Source organism: Grammomys surdaster, unplaced genomic scaffold, assembly GCF_004785775.1.
Source record: "Grammomys surdaster isolate TR1022 unplaced genomic scaffold, NIH_TR_1.0 130, whole genome shotgun sequence".
Lineage (NCBI taxonomy): Eukaryota > Metazoa > Chordata > Mammalia > Rodentia > Muridae > Grammomys > Grammomys surdaster.
The window spans coordinates 367,003-390,651 of NW_021604588.1; the positions used below are offsets into that span (position 1 = coordinate 367,003).

Consider the following 23,649-nt stretch of genomic DNA (forward strand, 5'->3'; position numbering starts at 1 on the left):
TCCCTGTCTAGCAGTTTCAAGACAATCATTAGGGAAATGATAAAAATAGGTTTGCTTATTGATTTATCCCTTTTACCCAATGCTCCTTCCTTCAACCAGTTGACTCGTTTCCTTAGCAACATAGCTAATTTGAGCAGCATGGCTCGGCCCGCACACCTGCCATTTGTTTAGCTCCTTCTTTAGAAGAGAAAGCTGGGGCAAGACAGAGGGTGGACCTAGTGCTGCTGTGGTGCTGGCTCTGCTTGCCAACAGAGCCCTAGGAACCTGGGATGGGCTTGTGCCTTGCAGTGCCCTGTAAGCAAACCATCCCCCATCTAAGCCAGTCTCTCGCCTTCACAACCAAAGGCACAGGTCTGGGGAAGACTTAGGCTGCAGGAAGCAAATGTGGGGAGGGTCTTAGGGAAACATGTAGCCTGTGGGGTGTTCTGAGACTCCTCTGCTCTCAGGTGTCCCTTCCCAGAGCCTTTATCAGCGTCACCATGCACAAAGTGAATGAATATGATCTGAAGACCACCAGCCATGAGCAGGTTGACAGAACATGATGTGCTCTCTGGGTTTCAGGCCTAATGGAGAAGATACTTCTGTAGGAACAGGAATGTGACCACTGTGGCAGTAGCCAGAACTCTGGAGACTCTCTACAAGTGCTCACCGGCTCCCAGGAGATAGATCTCAACCTCCATTAGCCATCCCTATCTCTACCTTCAGACCCAGGACAACTGCCTGCAAGGTCTGAATCCTCTTCCCCCTTCAGTCTTCTTGTTTAGAGATGTGTGATTTGAAGAGATGTAGTCAGACAGTGGCTTTGATGCTGTTGCATATGTCACCTCTCCTTAGCTGCACATAAATGTAGTAACGTGATTATTAACTCAAAGGCAGTAGCTGTGACAGTGCCTGTCTATTGTGTGATTCTGTCAGAAGCTCCGTTCCAAAGAGACACCGTAAATGCAAATAATAAATAGTAAGACACAGCCCTTCAAGAGTTATATGATTGAAAAAAATCAGGATCTTGTGTCAGACAGAGAGAGCAAAGGAGAGAATGAGACTTGGCAATGAGAAACTAGAGTCAGGGCTCTCAAAGCAAAAGTTGCCCTAATACAGTGCTCAAAGGGAAGGCCCACCACCTTCCACTTCCATAGAAGAAACTAGAAAGACAAAAGGATCAGCACCCAAACGACAGGTGACCACAAGGCCCTAAACAGATCACACCTCGTCACTTTTATTACTCTACTAAATCAATTCTTAAGTGTCTGCTGCTGCTCAAGGCTTTGGAGAGAGCATCTGTCTGTGGTCACAAACTCCAGGAGAGACCTGGCTGTCTGCAGCTATGATCTAACACCAAAGACATCTATCCCAGTAAAGATTTTAAAAGAAAATTATGGTAATGGGCCTCCGGGAAGAAAGCAAAGACATTTGGCCCAGGACCTCCTGGGAATATGAAGAGCTCTTCCAAACAGCAGTCCCCAGAGGAGGATTTATGAAGCTGATGGCTCTGATGCAATCTCTTCCAGTGATTAGAAGGGACATTAATCACACCCAGGGCCAGAGCTAAGAACAGGAGGGGTTGAACCACTACAGAGGTCCGGCTCCAGCTCCTGCAGACCCTGATGGAGACACAGTGAGATCATGCAAGTGAGATCGCATCCACTTTGCCTGAGACCACAGAGGAAGACACATCTGTCTGGCAGCGATGAGTAATAGTGAAGAGGCAGGACCTGTGCCGAAACCACAGACATAGCCATCACTGTGGCCATTGTGTCAACAGACTGTGTTTTCATCTTCACCCTTTCCCAGACATTTCCCAAATGTCCCTCCAGGACTCTCAGCCGCCTAACCTGTCTACACATGCCCTTCAGTCTGAAAGGGAAATTTACACCTGTTAGAGCAGCCCTATGCCCAATGTCTTCATGGGGAGATATTTCACCACTTTCTCTCCTGATCACTGTGGGAGTTGGGGTACAGGGGTGAAGTGGGAGATAAAAGGATAGAACTTCAACGTGACTTTTTAACACCTCATTCCTCTGGCCAGCCTAGCAAGATGGAACAGCCTGAAGGAAGTAAGAACCAAAGTTTCTTGGAAAGAAACTGTGCCTTACTCTGAGCCTTTTGCAGGGCGAATCAATTAATTAGAACTTCAATGATTGTGGAGAGGCCGGAATATCACAAGTCTGCCTCCTAAGTATAGTTCATCCTGGGTTATTAGCAGTCCTTGTGACTATTGGATAAAATCCTCTCAGAATGGTTTGACTAAACAGGGCACTAACTTCCAGCAACACAAAAGCTGCCAATGTCATCAGATACTATAATGTATCAACATATGGACGGTCCCCACATCTGGAACAAGCCGTGTGCTCAGCTCCATCTCTCCATTTCTTCAAGCCTTGCTTTTGAACTCATCTGTCTCTGTCCTGAGCAGATGAGTTCAGGCTGGCCCCCATGGTCCCCCTCAGGGCAGGAGAGTTAACACTCTGTGCTTTTCTACGTGCATTACCAGTGCACAGCTCCGGCAGCAAATGTGAAGCTCCGTCACACTCCTCTTCCCCTCCCACCCTGACAGGAAAACTGTACTGGAAGAAGTAGAAGCGTGAGACAGAAGTCCCTGCATACCCCATGCTGTCCTGCTTCACCTGTCTCATTGCTCTCCTCAGAGCAACTTTTCTCACCTCCCAGTCTTGTCTTAAGACAGAGAGGGGGTAAGGGGGGTAAATCAAACTCCTTTTTAAAAACAAAGCAAACCAAAACAAGATAATACATCATATGACTTCCAGCCTTAACATCAGTTTTTTAAGTTTGGTTTCCATGGTGGTGGGATGCAACCCACCATCACCATGACAACTGCTTCTTTTCCAATTCCCATCTGACAGGCAACCCTGAACACTCATGCACCTCTCTTTCAACCCACCCTACCCCTGTCAAAAAAATGAAAATGCCACCGCCCTTGCTCCTAACAACCTCAAACCTAGTGAATGGACAGCAAGAAATGCGTCAGTGAGAACTCAGCACAGAGGCCAAGGGACCCTCGGGAAGCCTTCTGCCCTCATGGACAGTCTAGCTGTACTATTGTGGAGGTCAATGTGCTCCATTACTCAAGAAAAATGATCCTTATAGTTATTCTCTTGTCAGTTGTGAAACCATGTCTCACCTCTTATGGCTTCTAGATCAAAGAACTCTGTCTGACTCACAAAACCCTGTTCCCTACATAAATCCATGGAAAGGAAGGTCACATTGTTGCTACTTTGGAGGGACAGAGGGACAGATGATAAGTGGCATACAGTTCTAGACCCATTAGTACCCCATAACTGCTAGGGAGTGGTAAGAGGTACTTCTGAAAAAGAAGACAGCCCTGCCCTCCCCATTCGGCTACGCATGCTCAGTTCAGTGACAGTCACCTAGGGGAGTCCTAACAAATTCATTTGTTATATGTCTGACTGGATCTTGGACTTATAACAGTTGTTATTCCACAAGTGGTTTTGGTGAATGAGAGACAAATGACTGAATGAAAAGGTATGCACTAAAAGCCTCAGATCAAAATCAAAACAGCATTGGGGAAATTACTTGTTTTGGAATTAGTGTTTTGATGACACTCTGACAAATTTGGGTCCATTAAGAGTTCTGGCAGCAACTTGTACTTTAGAAGGGGGAAAAAAAAACATGCTCTACAATGAACAGCCACACCCCAAGCTGTTCCCCACGTCACAGAATCACGAATCACAAGGCAGGCATCAAATGCTGCTGAGAACAGATCAAGCAAGAGAATGAAGTACTTTTTGTTAAAGAGATCATAGATGGTTGCTCAGAGAATTTTTGTTTTCCTTTGAAAACTCAGCAACTATATCCATGTTCAAAAACACCACTCAGTCTAGAAAGCCAATGAGAGAGTGTTGAAGCAACTAATACTCAGCTTGCAAAGGGAAGACTTGAGCAACAACATAGTTGCTTTCAAACACCCAAAAGCCACCTTAGAATAGAGAAATCTGATATCTCTTTTAAAGTTATTCTAAAGAGTAAGACCCCCTCTCTCCTAAGGGCAGATCTGAGAGAATACAGAATATACAAAATATAAATCTGCTACTGTATATAAGAAAATGAATTATTTTGTTGAGAGGGAAATCAAATAGCATGTTAATAAATACCATCAGGGAAAAAGCCCTCATGCATAGCACTTGCAAATACTAGACTGTCAATATTATCCCTGTGACCAGTTTGAGCAACCAATTTACATCAGAGATCATGAAACATACACAAAAGACACTCAAGAGTATGGAGAGGCCAGTCCTAGCATATGACTTACTGAAGTCCCATATTTCTGGAAGATTGTCAAGAATACTCAAGGATTCCTCCATTTGATGGGAATTATGCTAAGTCAACCTTCATATGCTTAGAAGTTGCTTAAACAAGAGGAATCAAGGTTAAGAAGTCTTCAGTCAGGGACTCAACGGCCTGCTGAATGAACTGAAGACCTGAGGGTTCTGTCCCTTAGCCTAAGATTTCTAGACCTGTCTCCAGGAAATCTTGGAGCAAACAGAGGTCTACCTGAAGAAGCCATAGGTGAATGCTTTTGCCAAGCCAATGCCCCTTAGAATAAATTAGTTTATTATCGTAGACTGAATTCCAGGGTACCCAGGGGCTCCAGCTCTTTCACAACAGCCTGCAAGAGAAGTGAGAAGAATCCACCTGTGACTAAAATACATACATAAGAAACAGAAACAGCTGGGCATGGTAGTACACACTGAAACCCACAATGCCCTTGAAGCTCAGGCAAGAGCATCTTGAGTTCCAGGTCAGCCTGGACTACAGAGTAAACACATATCTCACAAAAGACGGTGGGAAAGAGGAAGGGGGAATAAATAAATGAGTAAAGGAGGGAAGAGATGTATAAACGGATTAGATAGAAGACCCATCTCTCTAGAAGGTAAGTGGATCTCTTCCCCAACTGAACTATAGAATCACTAGAGAAGCTTTTAAAAGTTAAAAGTTTTGTATCCCATCTCCAGATATTTTAATATGCCTTGGCTACTGTTGAGGCGTCAGCATCTCTAGTTGCCTGTAGACTTGTCCTAATGTTCAGTCAAGGGGAAACTCGTGGTTTTGATGCTAGAGGTCAGTGGTGTCTTCAAACCAAACAGACCCATTGACAATCACAGAAACTGAGATCCCAAAGGCAAATGTGGAACAGCCAAAGGGAACCCCAGAGTTCTAACTATCTAGCACACAGGTCATCTACGACAAAAATACAAAGACTGAAATAACAAGAACCCGTCTGGATTGTCAGCTTCCTGCCCTTCGAAGTCTTGGAAAGTTTTCATCAGAATAATCAAATACAAATGTCCTAGCTTTCTCACTTGAAGGAATAAAGAAGGAAGGAAGGAAGGTAGGAAGGGAGGAAAGAAGGGAGGGAGGGAGGGAGGGAGGGAGGGAGGGAGGGAGGGAGGGAGGGAGGAAGGAAAGAAAGAAGGCATCTTAGAATTTTTGCTTATGTCTTTCACAAGACTATCCTTAAGAAATCTTTAAGCATGGTCTCTAGAATTTATCTTTTAAAGCATGGTCTCTAGAATTTACCTTTCCCTGGGCCACTGAAAAGCTAGGAAATATTCTGAGAGGACTGCTTGCCTGAGCATCCATCCACTTTCCCACCTGCTGCAACCTAGTGTTGGCTTTTCTGTTTGGTAGAAGCCCCCTGAGGGGCCCTGTCCTACTGCTTCATCTCATGTATGGTTCTCCAGCAACATTTTGGGGGGAAAGAGAGCATTAGCCAATATCATGAATCCTTTAGTTCAACATCACAGTATTTGCACCAGATGGCTTCATCTGTATGAATTAGCCTCCTCTTGTCCACTTGTACTTTTTGTGACTTAAGTCCTTTTTTATTAATCTTGATCCTTATATACATTCTTCCAGATCACCCCAAAGCACCAAACCCACACACTTACAGAAAAAGAGGGAAACCTTGGACAATGACGGGACTAAAGAGGAGAGAACTGAGCAGAGAAGGGCCACAAATGAAAGATAAGAAAAGATGGGAATCAAAAAAATCTGTTGGTCAGGTGTTATTTTTAAAAAATGAAATCCCAATCATTCCATTTTAATTAAATGAAGACTCAGGAGCCAAATGCTGGTGTGAAAGCCTACTAGCTCGGAAAGAGAAAGCACCAGCTGACCTTCATACTTCACAGACAAACTTCGCAGAAGGTAAAAGCTCCTCCTCCTTCTCGATACTCTTTAAAACCCTCCAAACTGAATGCCCCTCCTTTCTACTTCCTGTGCATTTCTCTATCCATCCTCCTGACTTCCTCTCACTCTCTGTGGCTTTTTCCTATGTTTGCTCCATGTCAACTGGTTGCTTGCTCCACCTCTTGACCTACGGTTGACTTCATTTAATCTTGTTTACAATAAACAAGACACTCTAGTATTAAAGGTGTGTGCTAGGGCTGACACACAACACAACTAGAAACAGTTTTTCCCATACACAGTCTCACAGTGTAAAACATCCTGCAACACTCTTGGATTAGAGGTGTGTGCTAGGGCTGAGCACACCACAACTAGAAACAGGCTTTCCCAGTATACAATTTCGGGGTTCACAGCCAGGGTCTAGCAGACAAGCAGTTACTTATTGCGAGTTGTGGTAAGCCTCTTGATGCCTTTGACTGTTTTCCTACAGATGACTAAGGGTCTAATCAGAACTTCTCCTAGAATTTTGTAATTCTAATGCTCTATTATTCTGTGTTGTTACTGGAGCAACCTACTGGCAAGGCAAGTAGAGGAGACAAAAATGACCATCCATTATTAAAATGGAAAGAAGTTGCTTTAAGTGAAGCTACAAATGAAAAAATTCATTGATAGCATTCATATTGGAAATCCTGGTGTAGCAGGACATATTTAAAGTGTCAGATGTCCATAGAAATTATCTACAGCTTCAAGAATCAGAGATCCATGACCAGTGGGGTTGACTGGAAACTTCTAGCCATAGTGAGAAGTTTGAACTTTTACCATAGTGGCCTGGGTGTGAACATAAGACTGTTTTGCTCAAACTTCTACAAGATTTTCCTTCAGTCTTTCAAGATAACTCTCTTCTGCAGCCTCCAAACCGCCCCCAGGCCCCAGTTTTAAAAAAAAATCCAAAAGCAGAAGCATTCAATGAGTAAAAGTTCAAGGAGAGGTCATAAGAGCTGCCACCTCCACAGCTCGATCCCACTCGGCTACCCTGGAGCAGAGAGGACCGAGGGGGGCTTTTGAAGAGCTGAAAATTGAAAACCCCACAGACTAACACATGCAAATGGTGAAAAGAAAATTTGTGTTTGCAAACCAAAGCTTCTGGGCAAAGCAATGGAGCTCATGTAGCAGAAGGGATCAGGAGAAGATGAGAATAGTCAAAGACTCAAGATTCCAACCCAAACTTGCATCCCAGTGACACAAGCCAAGATGTTCCAGGCCCATTTCGTAGTGCCTAAGAGAACTTTGCTCTTCTCCAACTCAGTTAGTGGTCCTTCTTTCTGCCATGGGTTTAGCCTCATGCCCAGTGGGTACCACAAATACACACAAGCAGTTCACAGTGCTATGACAAGAAGAAACTCCATTAGAGAAGGCTAGCCTTTCAGTCTTCCATCAAGAAAGTGAGGTACTAGCAAGCAGAGCTGGTAAGTCCATATCTGTCTGTGACCTTTCACCAGCTAACTATAAAGAATAATGAATTAAATACAACTAGGTCTCAAAAACACACTCTCAAGTGACCATTAAACAATAACCACTTGTTAAAGCTTAGTTTCCTCTGTCTGTTCCTGAGAGCTTATAGCCCTGGAGGACAGTCTCTATAGAATGCTGATAAAATCTACAATAGAAATAAAGAATGATAAAAGAAAAAAAGATAAATGGCCTACCTTATTGAGAATATTATTCTCAACAAAGCTCCTTTCAGACAGAAGTATGCCAACTTCTAGATAATTATATCCTAGAATCTGTTCCTGGGCTTTGCTACCTTGAGTTTGTCCACTGACATTCATGATAAAAATGATCCCATGGCCTGTGCATTCCACGATATCGTTTTCTTCCCTCTAACTGTCACCACACAGATTGTCCAGAGGTGCAACACTGTATTCACAGAATGTGAAGAGGGGCAGTAATCTCAAAAGTAAATACTTGCACACGTAACTCTCTATCAGGGAGTGCCATCTTTCGAAAATGTCCAGATCCTCTACATTTGCATAGGCCCATATTCCTGAGACCAGCCCCCCTGCCTGTGTTGCCACATCCACCCATTCCCTCCACCTCCAGATAAGCCCACGCCCTTCAACTGCTCCTCTATCAACAGACCAGAAGAACACATGCACCTCAGTGCGTCCATATGGCTCCGTTATTTCACAAACACTCATTTCCATGCAAATACAATCCAAAGTTAGCAGAGTGGAGAGACAGTTTCTTTAACTTTTTTCTGCCCACTCCATAACTGCTTCAGAGACTTCAGTCTGGTCTCCAGGAGCTAAGTGGTCCATCCTTAATCCGACATGCTCACACAGATCAGTATCTGGTTTCCACCAGTAGAATACCTTCTAGGATACACAGAGTTCATTGGACATACTTGCAAAGGCTCAGTTTCCTGTCCCACACACAGCTCTCCAACCTTTTCAGAAGCTTCATCCTTATCCCAATTCTCTTTGCTGACAGAACACAAAGACTTTGCAAGTCCAAGAAACCTAACTGACAAGAAAGAGTTTACTGGAAGGCTGGTAATCCCTGAGAATGTGCCAGGTGGGCAAGGTAGAACTGTCTTTCCCAGGGATCCCTCCATATGCCTCCAGTTGGACCATCCAAAATAGCTGGCTACCAATTTTATATAAACGAAAACAAAATCCAATGCATTTGGTTAAGGCTGTTAATGGTTTTGAATGCCTGATCTACTCTAATCAGAAACTTGAAGGAAACATTCTTCCCACTATTGCTCCTCGAGATTTTGGCATCATAAATCTGAATGCATCCTGGGAGGAGATATTGGTGCAAAATCAGCATTTGAAAAATATACAAAAGAAGATCAGTTTTGATGCAAATGCTTTAAATTTTATTTTTTTTTAAAAATGTAAACTCAATAATTGGAAGCAAGCAAGAAGAAAAATTTTCATGTAACATGATCATCTGCAGAGGTTAAAACCACTAACTCTAATGAGGCCTCCAGCTCTTGCTTGGTGTGCCATAATAAGCAAATGAGTTAACCTCTCCATGCCTTTTCCCCTCACTGTAGAATGCAGAAAACATAACCAAGCACCTCTACGATGTGGCCACAAGGAATGATTTCAACAGGTCCTTTCTATGGGAAGCACTAAGCACAGCACTCTGGCATACAGTAAGTGCTTAATAAATGTTGGACTTTTACGAACTATAGCATTATTAACACTTGTACTAATACCTGATATGTTTGCCGAGAACTTTCATCCTCAGTAGCTGGTGCTAGCCTTAAAACAGTCTTGCAAGGTTAGCCTGGCAGGGGAAATGAATTCCACTTCCTCATAGCTAAGCTGTAAGAACTTGAGGCTCAGGTATCTGAAGAGGCCTACACAGAAGACACATGAACCATATCTGGCAAAACTCCAGTTAGAAATCTGCCAAAAGTCAGGAGAAAGGGAGACAATACTGTCAGAAGGGGGGAAACTTGGCTGCAGGTATTTAATACGGAGTCATCCATAATTAACTACATATTAATAACTAAGGGTCATTCGTGGATTACTTTGTGCCCATTACTAAGCTACATATTTTATATGTGCTGCCTCTCCTGAATGCCACAAAAATCCAACGTGATGTGCCATATAGGTTCAATCACTATTTCCTATTTATGTTTGGGGCTTTGAGACAGAGTGGAGTTAAGCAGGTTGCTACAGTGTATAGCTAGGAAGCAGCAAAGGTAGAATTGAGACTTGAATCTACAAGCCATACCCTTAACATTGACGACCTCTCCTGCTTTGAGCAAGAGACTGGTGGATCCTATACTCTACAGCTGGGCTGTAGGCTCGATGATGCCCATATCCCCTTAACCATATCCCCTTAACCATATCCCCTTAGCTCCTGAGGTTTGTATTCTCTAGTAAAAAAAATAAACTATCATCTGAGACTCTGAAAACAGTACCTAAAGTGGACTTTGGAAAAGGCACGATGCTGCATCCTAGCTTAAAATAGACATAAAATAGTCATGAAAGCATGTATTGATTCCAGTGAAGCATGTGACAGGGATGTCTCTCACAGTATTTTTACAGACAAAATAAAGAAGTGTCAGTTGGTTTGAGAACAGTTCAAAAGATTTGAGAAAAACCAAGCAGTTGAGGAGTACTTACTAACACACTGAAGAGAAGCAGAGAGGAGTCCCCAATTATAACCATAGTTTTATTAATTATTTGACTCAACTTTCAGAGTACTTGCTTATCAACTCTGTAGATGAGGCAGAGTGGGCGATGGTCCTGTCCAGAGACTATGACGGATGTGTGACTAAAAGCAGCGGTTAACTGCTGTAGTCCCATCCCCTGGCCTCAAGTTCTCTGGGGTTGGATTTGGAAAGGTAACTTAAACCTCTTCAGCCTCAGCTTCCCCATGTTTAAGACGTAGATAGTAATACTTGTCTTGTGCTGTTGGTTTGTTTAACTGTAGAAAGGCTGGGTTTTGGTGGCCAGAGCTAGATAGTGCTTTCCTTTCCACTTGAAAAGATCTTTATAGGATGGGTAGCAACATCAGAAACAAACGAGGAGATAAAAGTCCCCAAAACAAATCAAGACTCAAATCTCAACGTAAAGATCAAACTGAGGATAAAGTTGGAGGCACAATTCTGTCATCCCCTAATGGGAAAAGATCCTGAGTTTAGTTGACTACACCCTCAAGTCAGATATATAAACCTATTTCTCAAAAAAAAATTCAAAAGAATATTCATGGAAACAAATATGCTTAGATTGTGCTATATTCTGGTAATTTAAAAAACAATCATGGAAAAATAGCTCCTCCCCTTCCAGGTATTTTCAACCAATACAAAATTTATGTGGGAAGAAGTGTTGGGTGAACATAGTATACAAGGTGGCTCAACGGGAATTTGGAGGAAGGGCTTGGTTTTATTCTCCCCAAGAGCAATCAAAGACGGTGTCAAAGAGAAAATGACCTCTAAGGACAATCCTAGAGCCAGACAGATAGAAGAGCAAGTGTAAAGGCTGGAGGCCTCTGCTCTCACTGGGCTGGCTAGAATGAAGCTGGGATGGAAACCGTGCCGGCTGCAGTGGGTCGTGAGACACCCTGCACATCAAGCCAAGGAGGCTCAATTACAAAGTTAATAAACATCAGGCCCCAAAGGAAACAGCTTTCTGGCTTATCTGCCCCTGCCACTAGCCACGTGTAGATATTTAAATCTAAATTAACCCAGATGAGATAAAATTTAAGGGCACATAGAGTGCCCCTGTCAGGTAACACAAATCAAAACGTAACCGCCATCGAAAGTTCTTATCTATGCTAGTGCACAGAACCACAAGGACATCAAGTAAATATGTGAACTGGATCAACATTTCCTTATACAGCAGAAACCAAAAGAACTAATAAAATACACAGAGTCTCTAGAGTATTTTGATTTCTTGTTCTTAAGGGTTTATAAGTAACAAAGAGCATTTTGTCATTGCTTGTCTGGAGATGGAGAAGGGGTCCCTAATGAATTCACGTTCTCTGAGTACAATGTGTGTCTCATGGCAGCCTGGCTTGGCAGTCTTGGGTAAATACTTCTCTGTGGCCTGTTTACAAAGGGTTCTTAAGGTTTGTGGTACCTAGTTAGGGAACATTCTTCCTGAGCACCCAGTATCCCAGCATCCCGGCAGGTGGAAATTTTCTAACCCAATTGTTATTTTTAAAATGACTCCTGGAACCTGGATACTGAATGCAACATTGTATGTGTATTCTTTCAAGAGAATGGGAACCATGTAAAAACAGTGTACTATGAAACCTAATCGTTCCAGTATGCCAAGCAGTCACCTAGAGGCCATCTAACAGCCACTCAAGTCATTTCCAACTCTAACGTTCCACAAAATGTAAAGCTTACCCTTATGAAAATAAGAATGCTACCACCCCGCAATAAGATCTTTAGAGTCGGCCGGGCGGTGGTGGCGCACGCCTTTAATCCCAGCACTTGGGAGGCAGAGGCAGGCAGATTTCTGAGTTCGAGGCCAGCCTGGTCTACCGAGTGAGTTCCAGGACAGCCCGGGCTACACAGAAAAACCTTGTCTCGAAAAACCAAAAAAAAAAATATATAAAAAAAAAAAAAGATCTTTAGAGTCCAGCATCCCTGGACCTTGGTTGAGAAGATGGCAGGTGAATATGGGAAAGAACACAGAAAGGGATTTGGGCGCAAATGGCAGATACTCAGAGTCCATTTGAAGAAGAAATCACCTGACAACCCTGGCTGAGATGCCTAATGCAAGCTCTATTAGAAATTCTAGGCAGCCATTTTCAATGTTATTGCACAGAAATAAGCACACAATAGGGTATAATATCAGCTTGCCAACTGGGAAGCTCTCCAAACAAAGGTAAAGCCCACTGAGCTACCCATCCTTTGTAAAATACTTAGAGCCACCTCCTGATGCCATGCTAAAGCACAATTACACCAGGACACAGCTCCAATCCCATGGTTTCCAAAGCTAAAAGGGCTGACTTTCAGAGCAACAAATACAAGTTCTCTGTCACCCAGTATAGCCAGAGAAGAGAACTTGGGATAACTTAACAAACTGATAAGTAAAAAAATTAACAGATCATGGAGCTAGAGAGATGGTTCGGTGGTTAAGAGCACTGTTGCTTTAACCAGAGCAGAGGTCCTGGGTTCAAGTCCCAGAACCCACATGACCGTTCACTGTCTGTTAACTCCAGTTCAACAGGATCTGACACCTTCATACAGACATACATGCAGGCAAAACATCAATGTACATAAAATAAAAACAAATAATTTAAAAATTAGTGAGTTGGGACAGATAACTATTTATGTGTGAATGTGGTTTATACGGTGTGTAGTCCATTCAGACTGTTTGAACATAACTCAATAACCACTTGATTGACAGCCTTCAGAAAGCACTCCAGTGTTCTGTGTACCTAGAGGCCATCATTAGAAACCTCAATTGTCATTACATTATAGATCTCTGGGTGCCAATTAATAGAGTTTTTACAGAAATTTTTCAAAAAATAAACACTGCATTTTCTTTAACAGTGGGGAAGCCTGCGGTGGGTCATATAGAAATTGTGGCAATTCTAAAGAAAACTGTGAAGTAATACTTGTCTTTTATAACTCCCAATTCCCATGTAATGACCCCTGACTTACTCCCAGCAGTCAGTATTCTCATACTAACTACCACCAGAGTGCCCGGGTCCTGCAGATCCCAGCCAGAGCAACACTAGAGACAGCTTAATCACTCTGTTGATGCTTGTTAAGTCAATAGCAACATATTTAATTACAAATCATTCAATAAAAGAATATGCACCACTTGTCATGTGCCAGCTTTGTACTAGGTGCTGGAATTAAAATGGATGTACCCATTCTCATAAGAGCCTGTTCTCGGTCATGAGGCCAAAAAGAAAGAGCCCACTCTAAGTTAATAATGTCATAAAACTGAGAGCCCATAATCCCATCCCCAAAATCTCATCATTACTTTGGTAGAATGGTCTGGAAGCCTCAAAATATCTGAACCCCCAAAAATAAGTTTCTGCTAACAGCAGAGATTTAGGTTAGTGTAGCAGAGGCAGATTTAGGCTGGATAATCTCCCTAATTAGTCTGTTTTGTTTTTTGTGTTGTGTTGTGTTTTTTACCAAGGTAGGGTTTCTCTGTATAGCCCTAGCTATCTTGAAACTTGTTCTGTACACCAGGCTCCTCTCAAACACAAAGAGATCAACCTGCCTCTGCCTCCCAAGTGTTGGGATTAAAGGCAGGAGCCACCACTGCCTGGCAGATTAGCAATTCTTATGAAGCTCTCTAAAGATATGTCAAAACACAGCAAAACTGTATGAAAGGAGCAGCTCTCTATAGCTTCCAAGACCACCAGTGGCAAGAGCACTTGGGAACTTGTGATAAATAAGAATTCTCAGACCCCAATTAAGACTTACTGAGTCAAAAACTCCAACAGCCCGATCCCACCCAAAGAGCTGTATTCTAACAAAGTCACCCAGGTAATTCTGAGGCAAACTGAGGTTTGGAAGTCGAGGCCTTAAACGAAACCGGTAGAATGCACACATCTGACTTCAACACAAAGGACCCAAATGAGGAATTAGCCCTGATGCTGATGGAAATCACCTACTGAAAGAAATGGCAGCTGACAGAACAGTAGCAAATGGGTTCCCAACAGCACACAGCTGGAAACTGCCAGGATGTTAGTAACTGTTGAAAATTCATTTCATGCTTTTTTGACTCTGACCAGCCCCATGAGGCGATGGTACGGAACCTGGGGAAAGTGGTACAGCTTAAAAACCTTTCAACTCACAGCTAAGCTAATGAATTGGCCTCAGAGTTTCCAGGGCTTCCTTCCCAGTCTAGGAGGCCACTTATATCACCATGTGCCTTGACAATGATACTATATAGTCTTCCCCCAGCAAAGCTCCATGCATGTCACTACTCAGGGCACTTCTTTTTCAACTCACCGGTTACCAACCATGCAGCTACGTCTACTGTTATTATGCCTCCCTGACGGGCAGAAGGACTGACAGACAAACCTAAAACATACCTTCCAGATTTGCCAGATACCATTAAAGCAGGACCAATGGTTGTGATAAGTAAAGCCTTGAATCACATAGCTGTGACAGAGATGGCGATCAACTCTCAGGAACCAAAAGACTGCACCTGGTACAGATAGGGAACAGAGCCTCTCTCAAGCCACATAACAGGGACAGAGCCCACGAACCTGAGACTTGAATCTAACTGAGTGCTACATTTCCAAGTCTAGGGTTCAGTGTCTAACACTGTGGAAGGGGGATTGGGGAGAAAAACAACTCCCAGGAAGTAGTCACTCCTCCATTAGGGAGATATCTCAGATACGACTTTATGCTGCTGTTTTCTTTGATGTGGCTTGTCTTTCCCTCTTAAGGACATATTCTAGCTATTCTTTGCTTTCCATAGATGTAGAGATATGAGATTCATCTGAGTTTATGGGCAAAAAGAAAAAAAAAACAGAGATGGCAATTAAAGAACCATATTTAGCATGCTCAAGTGAAGATACATCTCAGACGTCTTTTGAAGTGAGCTGCACATACAAGAGACCACTAGATCAGAGGAACCTAAAAACTTTGTGCTGTGCTTTCTGTCCTTGATTAAGATGATGCTGGAGACATCACAGGGAAACCCACATGAGTCTTCTCTGTATAAGCTTAAAATATGGTAAGGGAAATGATGTATAGCTCTCATATTTCTGAACCTTTTTTTTTTTAAGGGACTGCCTTTAAAGCCACATAGTGTGCTGGTGACAATGACAATGGTGGCAGCAGCAGTAGTGGGCCCCTCTGCAACATTCCACCCTAATTCCTATCAGAATTCTCACTGGGATCTAAAATGTTTATAGAAGCCTGCATCTTAGATCAGGTTCAACATTTATCAGCATGAAAATGCCAAGCTACCATGAAGGGTCTGAGTGACAAATATTTAGGTACATAACTGCCTTCTTAACCATGATCTCTAAGTCAAAGGTAATCAGCTACCTAGTTTGTCAGGTACCCAAATGCAACAAGGTTGGATAGGAGGCAGTCATTATACAAATGGCAAGACAAGACATGAAGTTGTTATTTCTCTACTAAGGGGTTATCTCACATAAGACTTTTCCTCTTAAGGCTTGTCTTTCCTTCTTACAGGCATATATTCTAGCTATTCTTTGCTTTTCAGATTAAAATATTGTCCTCCAAGCTGCCTTTCCCCATATCACAGTCTCACCATAGACAACAGAGGAGTTAAAGGAATAAAGTTGGTTTCTGATACTGGTCCTTTTCAAAAGACCATTGTCATATCTAAGCAGAGGCAAATGACCTTGCTTTTCTGAATATTCTAGGAAAAACCCACACATATGATAGATTATTCACAATGGCTGAGCCTAAAAATGAGAAAGGGAGAGATACAGAAGGATGGAATGATGGGTAGAAGCCTGGGCTGAAGGAGGAAGTGAAGACCTGCCCTCTGGCTCCCTGAATAAGAGGATTAATTACCTTGCATTTAGTTCTACCTTCCTGTCTCTGTGGTCAGTGATAGACAGACTGTCCATCTGTCCTCTATAGGATGGGACTTTGTGATGGCTGATGTTGTTCTGTGAGTGCCCAGGGCAGGGGACTATGAAAAGCAACAATCCGATGGCCCAATGGGTATAATCAAGGAGTCAGCATGAGTTCTGATAGCTTAGCAAATCTTGATTCATTTTTGTTTCAAATAAGAGTACAAAGTCTGAAGGAAACCAGATATCCCTATAAAGAGGGAAGAAAGAAACAGGTAAGGAGCACCTACATGGTGTATGGTAATGGCTCTAAAGAGATTAGTTAGAAGAATCCACTGAGTCCAGTCGAGATCTTTGGGGAGGAAGAAAGGCCTGTGCTGATTATTTTCTTCCTCTTTCTTTAATTCATACTGTGTGCTGCATCTATTGAAAGGAAGGCAATTGCAGGAGAGTGGGGGAGGGTAATAACAGCATGCAAAACAACAGGCTGAACTACCACATCCAAGATGTTTGCTTTAATCCTCAAGTCATTTCATTCATTCCAACTCACTTTCCAGGCTGTCTCCCACTTACAAATGGCACTCACTGTCATGGCCAGGCTTCCCTCCCCTCATATAAAGGACAGAACAAACAAGCAATCCTAGGAACCCCAGAAGACAAAGATCTTTATTCTGCATCCTTTGTGCCAACTACAGCCATGGCATCTACGGTCAGTGGGAAATTGAGGGCCCCACATCCTCTGACTTCAGGACAGAATTATGAATTTCATTCCCAGTGTCCCTCGTCGAGACTCACTATCTACCAGACTTACATCAAACCTGAATTTCTCACCAGGCCTGCAGTTTACTATCCTGTAAGGCATATATATTTAGAGACAACCAGAGAAAATGAGTATATGCCAAAATGGGAGATTTGAGAACTAACACTTTCTGTAATCCTCAGCAAAATCCTCCAAATAAATTTACAATTTACTGAACAATTTGCAAGGGGGAAATGTGTGATATGCACGCATAGCCTCAGCCCCATATCCCGAGTGCTCTGAGGAGATACTGAAATTCTTCACGAGAAATCCTACATGCACAACCCCAGGTTCACTATAATGAGTTTCATCTGCTCAAAGGCTGCAAACTCATTTGATCTTCCTACTCTGAACTGTTCCTTTCCACATGAAACATGTGCTTGCCTGCTGAGATGACCAACTAGGTGAAAGAAAAACAATCTCCCACTGCCGACCTATGATGTAGAATCTCTTAAGGCAGACATACTATTTCGTTCCTTCACCCTGACCTGGAAAAGTGCAAACAGGGGTAGGCTACCTCACAAACTATGTGAGAGATCCCCAGTGCCTACCCACGTAACTGTCCCTGAGTAAAAACAGGCAGAATGGTAGTGTACAGTACAGAGAGCAGCCAGTAGCTTTCAGAATAGCCAATGCCCAGGGAAAAGAGAATACTTGTTATATCTAATAGATGAGCAACTAAGAAAGAAAGAAATGGCATAAAATAGGATATCACATTTTAAATCAGATTAGCATTTTTCAAAAGACTACGTTATTGTCTGCAGAGAGAATGTCGTGAGAAAATAAAATTATCTCTCTATGCAGATGTAGCTTCTAAGAAAAAGGAAATGCATTCAAAGTGGGCTGTTGCCTTTCCGCCATCTTTCATGTCAAATCTGGGTTATTGTAGACATTTTCCTTCAAGTTAGAACTAGACAACCCCTACCAAGAGCAAGATAAGGCTCTCCTAAGTCAGCAGACACAAATTAAATCACACCTTTTACTTAGCTCATCCTTTCAGATCAATAAAATTAAAATGCCTGACATGTAAGGAAAATGTCTTATCATCCTAGTTCCTAGGTGAGTTTCTGTTATATACACACACAAAGAAAGTACAAAGTTCAAAAAGTGCAGTGCACAGAAGTTAAAATCTGCACCTGACTGACTGCGTGTTAGTACCAAAGCCCGTCTTAACGGTATTGCCTAACAGCATTCCTGTTGTAAAAATCTGGCCCCCACAAACAAAGAATATAATAGTTCTTAAACTGGTCACTACCACCACCAGGAGTACAGCCAATTATTGACACATCAGTCACCTGCGTGTGATTTAGCAACTGTGAAGTGGGAGGAACTCAGGAGTCTGGGTTTTGAACAAGCTCTCAAGTGATCCAGAGGAGGCTTCTCACTCTCAATGAGATGCAAGAATCTAAATGACTTCACCTTGAATGAGTCCCACCTTGCAGGTGTGCAGAGATCCTCAAAGGATTCCATTAATAATAATGGATGCTTATTGGTAATTAGGTAATGTTCCAGGCACTTGACACATTAATCCATTGAATTCTCCCAGTAACTCTTTATTATCACCCTGATTTTACAGATAAGAACATTGAATCATAGAGTAATGAAGTAACTTTTCAAGGTCATCGGGGCTTCTGGAGGAGCTGAGATTTGAACCCAGGCAGCCTAATTAGAGAGCTTTAAAGGTAATTTCTCCTCACACTGATTCTCAATAAGATGGAGCAGATATTTGGGGAAACTGGATGTTGGGAACTGAAGGGAAGGTGACACTATGCGGCTTGAGAGAACATGCAGAGCCTACAGAGGCACAATGCTTCCACGTGGTCACCACCGAAGGGAATACGTTTGTCAGTTACACTGTACAACCAGAAGGGGGAAAAATCCAACCAGGTTCCTCTCAACATCTTAGCAGATGTTCTCTGAACAGGTCACAACAGCCTACAGACTGTAGAAACACTGTAAAATGTCTAAGTATGGGGATAGCAAAGATGACTGGGACAGGACTTGTGGCCAAGGCACTGAGGATGACGATGGAATCCATTCCCTCCTTTGGCAATCCTTAATCCTTTTTGGCTAAAGGGAAGGAAGGGGGATTCGTGAAACCTAGCAGCACCTCGTTCTTAAAGCTCCTGGTGGAAAACCTGTGTCTTTGCAGCAGAAGCGAAAAGAGGAAAAGGCTTTGGTGTGGGAAACGTGCTTCGTGTCCCAGCCTGAGCTGGAGCCCACCCGGAAATACCCTACGTGCTGCACCGGATGACTAGGGAGCCCCGACCAGCCAGAGAGTTTGGATGGCGCTGTCCGAGGTGCCAAGAAGGGCTGTTGCCACACTTTGCCATCTGCGGGACTGTAAAGCTGCTTTGTCTACTGCAAGCAAACGTTGAAGGGGGCTGTCTGGGGGGCGGGGTGTCCTAAGCAGGTCACAGCAAAGGGCCACCTAGTGGGTGGGAAATCTAAAAGAACTGTAGAAGGCGGTCGAGGGAGGGGACCTTCCTTGAGAGACCAGTAGAGTACCGCTCCGAGGAGTTATTTGCACCCGCAGCATGCAATACAATGCAATCTGTCCGCTTTGTGCAGCTCACTGACATGACTGCAGGGACCAGACCCCTCCCCCCTGCTCCAAGCCCCCATCTAAATAGTTCAACCCAAGCACCCTATGGCCCGCATCATTCTGTGGAGGTGGGAGGGGGAGGTGAGAACTGAAGAACAAGGAGGAGAAAGGGAGAAACCCAGCCGGGGGGTGTCTGTGGGAGGATGTGAACAGCAGCAGGAAGCATCACTGCTTAGAGATGCTCCTTCATTTCTAATGAGGTGCTGCCTAGAAGCACCATGCGCCAGCCAATCCCAAAGCAGCTGAAGCAGGGAGCTGGGGGTGGGGGGAGAAGGCCAAAAACTAAAGGTTGGGGGCTGCAGGAGATGTTCAGTCCCTGAGGGAAGCAAACTACCTTGCAAACTAATACTTGACCCCCACCCCCACCCCCACCCCAGCCTCAGCTTTCTCACTGCTGTGCACCTGAGAGGAGGGTTGGGGAGAGGGAGCATGGGGCAAAGAGGCGGAGTTTCTTTTGCAGGTGTATTCTTCACAAGAATTGTGCCTCCACAGGCACCAAAGTCCCTGTCCCCAAGCCAACCCCCCACATCTAACCTCAAAACATTGGCTTGCCTCCTGCGATCCCCTGAAACACCCTACCACCCTCAACTCCTAATGGCCTTGTCAGGCATGCAGATTCTTAGTGCAGAGCTGGCAGTAAGCTGCCTAATCAGCAGCCTGCATTTGGTGTGCTTGGTAAAACCTGCCAAGATGTTCCTTCCATGGCCTTTTACCCCCAAACCATCACCTCCATAGACCACCTACCCACTCTCTGTGAAGGGCAACACCCTTGGCTTTAGAGATAAATTGTTTGCACACCTCTGACCCTCAGCTGATAGGTTCAGGCCCAGTAGATCTGTCTGGTTCAGGATACTGGGAGAACAACCAGGTATGGCAAACATTAAGAAGCAAGAGTAGCAACCCAGAGCCAAAAAAGGATCAACACACCTCCTTGCCTGAAAAGAGAGCTCCAACTTTGAGTTATTTGGGCTGGCAGTGGCATGATCACCTCCCCTGAGAGGCACTCACTTTCAGTAGAACTTAAACTTGGTCTCTAGAGTTGGCTGAGTCCCTAGCCCAATGCCTGTTTCATAAGTATTCGTTTGACTACTTGTATACATGGGTTTGGCTCATGCTCTTTGGAGCTTCTGGTCTGATAAATCCCCTCCCAGAGCCTCAACTTCTCTGCTGGCAGACAGTGCAAGTGTCTTCCCAGCTGGTAGGAATAGGAGCAGAGGGACTGGCTCAAGTGGAGGAAAAGAGAGAACTGATTACGAAAGAATCCCTGAGATTTGAGGTAAGCCAAACCACATGGAGTGCAGCTTCTGAAAGGGTTAGGGCTTTGGGGGTGGCCAAGAAATAGACAAAGCCCAGAAAGAGGCAGATGTCTCCACACCAGTCACCTAAGTACACTAGAAAATTCTACATGGAAAATAATTCCAAAACCAGAAGTCTTACCTTGAAAACCACTAGTGCCCAAATAGGTCTCCAGGGCATCAGGCTTGCCCCTTGGATGCAACAAGGTAGGGTGCACTTGAGCAAAGGGGCAAATTTTGGCACCAGGAAGGGGTGGGGAATAGATTCCATGCTAGGTGCCCCCCCTCACCCGATGGAATGCAAAGGGGGAGAGAGAAGGCATGGTGGGCAAGAAAGGATATGGCCAATCGATGAGCTTCTTGGCGTATTTCCTGACAATGTTATCTTCTCCGAAGATGAACAGGGATCTGTTGACGGTGAAACAGTTCTGCCGGACTGGTATGGGGTTGTACAAAGCCATAGTCCGCGCCCTCTGCGCTTTTGACTGCTTGTAGGCGGCCGCCGGCCCCGAGGCCGGTACAGGGGTTCCTTGTCGGTTCCTGCTCTGGTCCGAGTCTCCATCGCCTGAGCCTGGCCTGCCAACGACCACCGCCTCCCCGAAGCGAGCCATCCTGAAGTTTAAACAGACAGAAGACACACAAAGGTGATCGCCGAACACCCGCACACAACAAGAGGCAGAAAAGACACAGGAAGGCTCGAAGCCTTATCCACACAGGCGCAGGGACCACTGCCTCTGGGGACCCCTGCAGGCTCTTCAGCCTTGCTCTGAACTGTTGAATCTAAAGGCAACCTCTGCGAAGCTCCATTCCTCAAGGAAAAAAAAAAGAAGAAGAAGGGGGTAGGGCTTCTAGAGGGAATATTTTCCCCAAAATGCCAGCGTGGGGTGGTGTTCAGGGACCGGAGAGGGGTGGAGTAGGCTGCTCCTCAAGCATAGCTCCTCTTCTGGCACTCGTACCACCTGGTTCAGAGAAAGGCAGGCACTGGCCCGCTAGGTAACAGTTTGCTGATTTATTGGCTGGGGTGAGGGGTAGAGAGGAAGAAGGAAATGAAAACAAAAGAACTTTGAAAAAAATGAAAAGAAAAAAGACGAGGGCCAGCTACGGTGACATGCTTTAGAACGCCAGCCCCTGCGAGTCCATCTAAGAAATTCCACAGCCAAGACTTGGCTCTTTAAAGCTGCCAGCGGAGATGCATCCAAAGGTTGGAGAGAGGGAGATGAAGGTGGGGGGGGAGAGCGGTACTAAGGTTCCTGCGTAAACCGCATCGCCCGAAAAATGAAGATAAGAAGTCGAACCAGCCGGAGAGGAGCAAATGACTTCACCGCTCCTGCGTTTGGGGTAGAAGTTGAGCAGCAACCAGAGAGCAGCGAAGCCCAAGTGCCAGCATCCGCCCAGAGCGCTCGCCGCCGCCGCCGCCTCTCAGGATCAGCATGCAACAGCGATCCGCGGCTGCGCCGGGAAGAGGGTGGGAGAGCGAGCGAGCAAGCGAGCGAGCAGCGAGCAGGCGGGCGGTTGAGCTCTCGCAGCGAGGAACAGGTTGCAGTCAGCCTAGCTAGCGATGCCAGGCCATAGGACTTAATCACGTACCGAACTTCCTCACCAAAGACCAGCTCTTTCTCCTCCCGGCCTTCCTGGTTACAGAGAGCAGAGATGATGCTTAAAGACAGATTGAGGAGCACAGTGCAGCAGCGCAGCAAGGTGGCCAAGGATCCGAGAGGGACGCGGGGGCGGGGCTCTCAGAGTCCAGCGTGGTGAGGCTGATTTGGCTTGTGGATTCGTTTGACTAAAGGCTACCTAGGCAAGGGTCCAAGGAAGAGTCGCCGTTCCCTCAAGTGATGAAAAAGAGGGGCCCACTGATGCCTGCGGACTCTCTGCAACAGATCAAGGACCTGTCCAGGAACGCTCTCCTTGGTCCCAGGAAGGATACCCAGTGCTGTGCCTCTTTCAATGCCCTGCACAGGGTTCTGCTCGCTGCTGCTCTAGTGGAGGGTAGGAACTTTGTACACCCCTCCCCAGGATCTTGTATCCTCTGCTTTGAATCTCCTAGGTTCCACTACCATCAGCAGGTATCTCCAGGGCAAAGAGAGTGCCTTCTTCTTAAACTAAAAGTTAACAGGCCTTGTAGAGAAGTACCCTTTGCTTCTCTGGGACCTTCTGTGGATCTTAAGGGACCTTACAAGGCAGCCTTCTAGCTTGGACTCTGCTTACCTCCTGACAGGTGGCCCAGATATTCCAGTCCCTAGACAGTGCGCCTAAGCAAACTGCCCTCAAAATCCTAACAAAGGGGTTTCCCCACCCACCACCACCTTTAACTTTCAACTAAGGTCCCTTGACTTTCTCAAACCTACTTCATACAAAAAAAAAAGTGTCTGAGCTGCAGAGGTAGGAAATGTAGGTTTCAAAGTTCAGAGAAAGAAGCTCTGTGTTTCACAATATCGTCCTTGCCTACAGGAGACTCCATGGACAGTTTATCCTTGTCCCCTCCCAACAGTGACACTATCTAGAGCATTCTTTCCTCGATTTATGCTCATTCTTGGCTTCAAGACATAGTTGTATCCATACCCTTTCTGTGAAAGTGATGGAAGCGCTGAGGGCAAGGGTTGGCTGAAGACATAAAAGCTGACCAAAGCCCCAATGTTGAAGTCACGGCGAGGATGGCACTGAAGGCCTGGAAGACAGTGTGTGAAGTTAGCTGATTAAGAGATAAGGTGGTGTCCGAGTGTGAGGCATGTGTATTCCTACTTGTATGTGCCTGTGCATGTCTATATGTGCGCACTGTCTGT

At 44.7% G+C, this 23,649-nt stretch overlaps 1 protein-coding gene across 4 annotated transcripts in view; it reads right to left on the reverse strand.

Annotated features, from left to right (window-relative positions):
• Cacna1e (calcium voltage-gated channel subunit alpha1 E) overlaps positions 1-21,681 on the reverse strand; it is a 320,444-nt gene extending 298,763 nt beyond the window's left edge. For 2 of the 4 annotated variants that reach the window (XM_028759802.1, XM_028759794.1), the window contains exon 1: positions 21,209-21,651. In XM_028759802.1, coding sequence (XP_028615635.1) covers positions 21,209-21,477 — 269 coding nt within the window. In that variant the 5' untranslated portion in view covers positions 21,478-21,651. Of the gene's footprint in view, positions 1-21,208 lie in introns of all 4 variants that reach the window. The other 2 variants (XM_028759777.1, XM_028759786.1) reach the window with 2 other exon arrangements.
• Positions 21,682-23,649: the final 1,968 nt, after the last annotated feature.